This window comes from Quercus robur, chromosome 5 (assembly GCF_932294415.1).
Source record: "Quercus robur chromosome 5, dhQueRobu3.1, whole genome shotgun sequence".
NCBI classification, from domain to species: Eukaryota; Viridiplantae; Streptophyta; class Magnoliopsida; order Fagales; family Fagaceae; genus Quercus; species Quercus robur.
The window spans coordinates 28,125,783-28,133,435 of record NC_065538.1 but is presented as its reverse complement, the minus strand read 5'-3'; the positions used below and the strand labels follow the sequence as shown (position 1 = coordinate 28,133,435).

General features: G+C 32.6%; 1 protein-coding gene across 1 annotated transcript; it reads right to left on the bottom strand.

Annotated features, from left to right (window-relative positions):
• Positions 1–1,624: 1,624 nt before the first annotated feature.
• LOC126725691 (uncharacterized) lies at positions 1,625–3,453 on the bottom strand. Its single transcript, XM_050430527.1, has 3 exons — positions 2,683–3,453; positions 2,321–2,493; positions 1,625–1,907 (listed from the first exon to the last, which is right to left on the bottom strand). The coding sequence occupies exons 1-3, from the start codon at positions 3,343–3,345 to the stop codon at positions 1,751–1,753; spliced, it is 993 nt and encodes a 330-aa protein (XP_050286484.1). The 5' UTR covers positions 3,346–3,453; the 3' UTR covers positions 1,625–1,750.
• Positions 3,454–7,653: the final 4,200 nt, after the last annotated feature.

Sequence of the window (7,653 nt, the reverse complement as noted above, 5' to 3'; positions counted from 1 at the left end):
TAATATGTTGTAATTGGTGAAATATAAAATGGAATAGAAAGTTTGTATTCCTCACCATGGCATATTAGATTCGAGTTGTTATCTAAAACCTTCTCCCCTCTCGCCTTGTGTGTGTATGTTAAAAATACTTAAGAGCCGTTCGGTAACATTGTTCTAGTAATATTGTTTATATTTTTTGAAAATATGTGTGAGTAAAAATGTGTGTGAAAATGCATGTAATGTTATTTGAAAACTGAAAACATGTGTTTAAACATATGTACCTTTAGTATTCTCAAAAAAAAAAAAAAAAAAGATTCGAGTTGTTATCTAGTCATGATTTTTAGTACAACTCTCCGGCACTGTGACAAAATATTTGTCACTTTTTCCTGAATTTATCACTTTTTCTCACCTCTCAGCCACGTATTAGAGTGGTCAAGCTTGTGACACTAGATATTTTGATTTAGATTCTTTGCAATTCTTTGAAACAAAGTTCATCTCCATACGCAACTACATCAAAATGGTCATTGAACTAGAAGACAGGACCATTTAACTAGAAGACAGACCAGGGGCGTCGCTCTGTGTATGGGTGGAGGGCCATCCCCCCACACCACCCACCCCCCCCCCCCCCCCCCCCCCCCCCAATATTTTGAAATTTTATAAAATATATATATAATTATTTTAATGTTTCAAAATTTAGTCTAAAAAATAAGAGTTGGTTCTTCCAAATATTTGATTTAGTCCAATGATGCTCTTAAAAAAAAATAATTGATCTAATAGTTATAGAGACATAACATTATTTTTCACAATTCTATTTTTTATTGTAAAATATGCTCTTATATTTGTTAAATATTTGATAAATTATGACACCAAACATGTTTAGATCTATATCTTTTTCAACCCGTTATGTGACAATTAACAAGTCATTGACTCATTAAAAAAATATTGTCACTAAATCTACACATAAAATGTTTCTTTAATTATCACATAATATTAGAGCAAGATAGCTTTAAATATATTTAGAGCTTAACATCTTCCTCCAAACTTTAAATCATTCATATTTTTAAAAATTTTATTAGTTCAATTGAAATTATTTTACTTACAGTATAAATTTTGATAATTTGTATTAAAAATGAAACTTTTTAAGAATTTCACTGTAAAAATGGTAAAAATGAATTTTATTTTATGAAAGATCGTCATCAAACATAATTTTAATTGAAAATACTAAGTTTAATTTTTTTTGGTGTGTATATATATAACTTATCAAATAAAATAATGTGTATATAATAAAAAAACGTGTATATATATGTGTAGAGTTGTCTTGATAAATATATTAATATTGCAACTTAGTCCCTCAAACAAAAATTTCTAGCCCTGTCCTAGACAGACTAAAATGCCTTCGAAAGAAATGGGAAGATATTTACTCTATGGAAAATGTTACCAAGTAACGTGCCGTGTTTGTTAAGATTTCCCTTATTTTCCTTTTTGAGCCTCACTTAACAAAAAAAAAATTTGTCAAAAAAATTACCAAAAACTGCCAAAAAATCTGAAAAGTTGCCAAGTTGCCAAAATATGTGTTGTTATGTAAGGTGCCCGGTTAACACAACCCTTATTCTATTTACAATAGTACGTTGTGACACTAGGAAAGTTGCAGTAGGAAAGTTCACTACTTACCCAAAAATTACAAGAAAGGGATAATGTTAATTATTTCTTAGCTACTATGTTACATGACCTCGAGCTAATATTTTATATTGCAAGAGTTGAAGAGTTAATATTAAGAAGCTGCAGTTAAAGGAGAATGGTGAGACGCTCCTAGCAATATATGTGGTGGATAACTGTGCTCAGTTCCATGTTGATTCTCTTCATCCTCCTCCTCTTCCTCTTCCTCTTCAGCATCCCAAAGAAACCGAGCATATGAAGCTAAGACATAACTGCAAACAGTAAAGAAGTTTAGATATCAAACTTGAACTTGAACACCAAGCATCAAAGGTCAACTAGAAAAGTACAGGCCACCAAAAAAAATATCTCCTCAGTACCCAAACTATTGTAGAGCCCACTTGGAAAAAAAAAAATCCATCTATAACAGTAATTTGGTTGTTATTAGATCAAAATAGTTCAATACATAAACTGTAGAACTTTATCAAAGCTTTGGATTCAACTTCTAAAACAAATTCATCAGGAGCTTTCAATTTTTTCAAACTTCAGGCAAGAACTAACAATTTGCTCAAACAAAAAGCTTCAATTTTCACTCAGACAAGGAATTATATATTAATCCACTCACAATATAAGCATCAAAATCTACTACTGCCAAAATCTAAGCAAGATAAGTTGAGGCCTTCTTTACCAATCGTCTGGGGCAGTTTTAACAGCTTGATCAAAATAAATCTCAGCTCGATCAGCATCCTTATTTGTTTGCCATATCAAATCAGCATAAAGAGACAAGACATTTCCATCACTTGGGTTAGCCAGAATTGCTCTTCCACAATACTCCTCTGCTTTTCCAAAATCTCCACGAACCTATTCACATGTTAAAAGAAACAATTAAATTCCAAACAAAAATTTTACTTTATATATTGGTCTCAGTGAGTTACATGATCATTTCTTTTATCACTCCTAAATTTTTGTAGCAACCAATCAAAGAAAGTAGTCAAGAACTTAAATTCTAAAAAAACAAAAAACTTGCAAAGAAGCTCTTTTTTATATTACCTCTTTCAAGAATTTTGCATAGTTTCCGAGCAAAAGTGCATTGCCAGGGTTTGCTTCAATCATATTTTGGTAGTAAGCATCAGTGCTATCACTACCATGATCATTACTTTCAAAAAACCCTGAACCACCAACATCACCTCCATCTCCACCATCTGATCCTCTCCCACCACCACCACCACCACCACCACCACAAATCCTACCACCATTGCTCCCAACTCCACCACCCACAACCAGAGTCTGCAAAATACTATCTTTTTTCCCCGTAGGAGAACCCTCATCATCCAAAACACTCTCACCCAACCCAGAGCTTGAAAAAAGTCTCTGAATTGAAGAAGATGATGATGATATTGAATTGGGTTTTAGCTCTTGTTCCATCTCATCACTTTCTTTGACTGTGAGTTTTGGTTGTTTTTTAAGGTTATGAGATATGGGGTTCTTCTTTTTGGGCTTTGGTGGGGTCAGGAAGTCTGATTCTGATGAGTCTCGGGTCAGCTTCTTTGTAGAGACATCAGTGAGAGAATGAAAAGATGATGATGCAGTTGTTAAGGAAACTGATCTGGTTCTTTGAAGCTGGAGAACTTGGTCAGACTCTGGGGATGATGAGTCCTTCGAGTGAGGCAGCCATGAGTTCGAGATTGGTGTTGAGGAGCTTCTCAGAAACATGGTGTATGATTTCAGAGAGAGTATGGGACCGTTTAGTTGGAACTTATTAGAAGAGAAAAAAATAAAAAAGCTTATAAAAGAGATGGACGCGAGAAAAAAAGGAGAGGTTGTGTAAAAAAAAAAAAAAAGCTGAGGGAAAAGGGCTTTTGAGGAAAAAAAGAAAAAAGAAAAGAAACGAATGAGTAAACAGTGAAAAAGTACTTAAAAAAAAAAAGGAGTGAGAGTGATTAAAAAAGGCTGTTGAGAAGAAGCAGACAAAAAAGGTAGCAGTTATTAGAAGTAAAAACTTGTCAAAGTGGGTTGAGACTTGGAAGTGGCATCTTGATGATCTTATAGAAACTGTGAAGAAAGTGGACATGATGAATGAATCTGGGCCGTACAATTAGTAAGGACAAATTAGACAGACCAGTGCATGTGGATTAGTATGTGTTGTCCGCACAGTCTAAGTCCACTGATGAGGCAAAAGTACAGTATCTAGTACGCGTAGCTTTACCACCCCCTTTGGGATCGACACGTTCAAGGTGTCACGTGAAATTGTGACCCCATCACCATCCACCGCTGCTTTTTTTTTTTTTTTTTTTTGAAAATTTTTGGCCCATTTAGAACTCTAACTCAAACACATGTTTTCAAATACATGTTTTCAGTTTTTAAGTTCATGCACCAAATACCCCTTTAACTCTCACAACTCATAACTCCCCCCAGTTGTGAACGGTAGAGATCAAATCATATGTCCACATTTTCACTATTCACAAATCGCAAGCTATGATAAAAATAAATCTAACACCACAATAAAACCCACAACCCATGACTTGTCAGCATGACGATGTTGTGAATCTATGTGAGTTTATAACTCTACTATTCACAACTCACAACTCACAACTCACAACTTGCCACAAGTTGTGTTAATGATAAAGAACAAATGATAAATCCGCACTTTCATTACTCACAAATCATCATGCATCATGTAACAAGTTGACAAGTTGTGAAACTTTATATTTCCTTAACATTACTCAATTTCTTATTATCAAATAATACTGACGCCGTAGCAAAACCCACAATCCACAACTTGTCGGCATGACCCACGACTTGTTGTTGTCGGCATGATGAGGTTGTGGATATATAACTCTACTATTCACAATTTTTTATTATGCAAAAATGGTGAGTTTTGTTATATTACTAATATTATTCCTATTTTTTGTCAATTGGTTTTGGGTTATTATCATTTTATTTTATCTTTTAAAAAATTAGTTTTGGATTGGTGATGGGCATTTGGATGAGTCATCGATCGGCCCAAGACGATTTTAGGATATACTGATAAGGAATATTCGTGCTATGTCGTCTTCAGTGTATAAAAGCAACGGAGGAAACAGCACAGCCAACACTGTTCTAAACGCCAAAGTTGAGAAAGTTGTAGCCATATATATGAAAAAGAAAACAATGACTGATTCATAATATAATATATAAAAATAATATTATTTTTATATTTATTATTTTATGTTTAAAAATTCAAGACTTAGCAATTATTGTTATTATTGTATTTTTAAAATTAAGGAGAAAATTTGGCTATAAAATTAACTATACCTTAAAGCAACAACTCAATTAGACAGTTAACATGACTACATATTTTGAAAATCTAACCGTTAGATTGCATATTCTTTATGTTCTTAACACACATGTAAAATTTCATGCTAATTGAATTTTATTTCCTATATGATTTATAAACTTATCTTTTTATGCATAATTCGGATTTCATTTACTATTTGATTTATAAACTTTTTTTTATGCATAATTTTAGACTACAAAAACTAAAAATGTAAACATTTAATTGATGACATAGCTATTGATTTTTGATCTTTTGAAAATTTTGCAAAAATAAAGAATATAAGAAGAAAATGTAATCTAACGGTGAATTTACCAAAATTCACATATCATATAAAGATATTGAGTGAAATTGTAGCCTTAGGCTATATCTAAACAACTAAGTTTATTACCAAACTCTGTCCAAAAATTAATACATCATTTTTTTTATTAAAAAAAAAAAGTTCCATTTGGAATAGAAATCTGGAATATTGCTAGCATTACTGTATAAAACAAATTGTAATTGTTTTTAGGAATAATAGTGAAAACCTAAAGCACCAGCATAGGTAGCTAAGTAGCCTCCGCTTATCAAAGTCAAAAAATACCCTAGAAAAAGGGGGAAAAAGAACTTGACCATCAAAAGTAGCCTGAATATTTTAAAGTAGGCTTAAGAGATAAAGCTTGATGGGTCCATTTGGATATAGCTGAAAATTGAAAATTGAAAATTGAAACTGAAAACTGAAAAACACTGTAGCGAAATAATTTTTAAATGTATAAATAGTACCGTGGGACCCATTTGTAATAAAAAAATTGCTGAAAAGTGAAATTTATGGGTTCATAAACAGTACATGATGTGTACTGATTGGTCCAAAAAAAGTTTGAAAAGTCAAAGTTTGCGGCTACTGTTCATTGAACAGTGATGAACAGTAGCCGCAATCTGAAAAACGCGTGAAAAAAAAAAAAAACAAAACGCAGACGTATCAGCCCAATCCAAACCAGCCCAATCCAAACGCAACTTTCATCTATACCTCTTTCTTTTAATTAATTACTTTAGAAAAGAAACACGACAAGGTAGCTTTACTGGTAAAGTATTTTGTAGTCGAATAAATAATTTGAAGTTCAAATCTTGTTTTGATATCTTGACCTAATGATAAAAAACAATCACTTCGATTTGACACCTTAAGTTAAATTTCTATCGGATTTATTAAAAACAAGAAGAGGGCAATGCCAGGCAAGCTCCTGTAAGTAGGTTTGGTTTGGTGTAATCTTGAAAGTAACCTAGCATGGCTGATGAACAAATTGCCAATAGGGTATGTAGGATACATGAAACACCAAATTATAAACAGATGAGATGGTGTATGCCTAAACCATTTTCTTTCTATGGGTTTGTGGGTCTGTCTAGTGTCTACAAGTGTCTGTTTGTCTCTTTACATTAATCAACCAGCTCCAACAACCACATACTGACTTTCCAGGTGGGCAAAATTATTCAAAAGAAAATGACAAGTTGCGGCTCTAGCATGTTCTGTTCAATGAAAACTGAAAACCCAACCCAAGAAATGCACCATGTCACATACGAGCTGATCTGCTCCAATTATGTATTCTGCTTTTCAATCTTTCTTTTTTCTTTTTGTTTCCCTTGTTTTCGTTCCTTAAAATCAAATCCATATTATAATAGCTATATGGTTTAGTTGCAATCCTATGGCTATCTTACTTTGGATAAATCCACCTATTTTCCTCTACTAGCTATATTACTAGCTAATTTTTATACGTGGGCTCCAATTAACTTAACTAGTAAAATCTCTTGTCATCAAATAAGAAATCTGAGACTCGATCCCTGCTTACACCAAAAACCAAATAAGTATCTTAGTCTGATAATAAAGAACAATCATCAGGAGCAAATGTCATGACATAGGATGTTACTATTTTGCTATCATCTTCCTAAACCTAAACCATATTCTGGGCATAGTACAACTCAATGGAGGCATATCTCCCCAGGCCTCGGTCAATAATCAGTGTTCGAATATCTTTTTAGGAGTTACTGGTTCTATCCAAGTTTGTTCATATTGCATTTGTAGTTCAGAATAAAGGAATTTACTGTCTAGGCTTTCCATAATATACTGATTATTCAAATTGAATAAGCTTTGGATGTTTTCTTGATTTTAATCCTGGCTCTACATTTTGTCCAAGTCTCTTCATCTCAATCCTAAAATGACTTAGAGTGGCTGCAACCTTGAGGCTGATCAAAATCTTTTTAAGTTCTTTGGGTAACTCCTATCCAGTCATTTTGAAATGGGTGCATTATATTTTACGAATTCATCAATATTTGAAAATTCTTGATTATTATCGTGTTAGTATCTATTTAATTATTTATCATATGAAAAACTCTAAACCACTTATTTCCAAATTGATAGATAAATCTTCTAAACCAATTCAATTCAATTTTTTTTTTTTTTTTGGGGAAATTTCCCACTAATGCTTTCAACTTGGTTAAAAAGTAAAAAGCCTCAATTTTGTTACAGCTCAAAATAAATCAGATAAAAAAACTCAAAAAAGCAAATAAATTAACGCAGCGTTTGGCAGCACAGAATAGTGTGCACAGAGTGGGAATATGAATTGTGATAAGTAGTCAATAAAAAGATTTAAAAGCACATACGCACAAACAAACCCTATGGAAATGTAATTAATTCAAACTAATTGAATTGAATTATTTTAAAGACTGAATCCGAACCT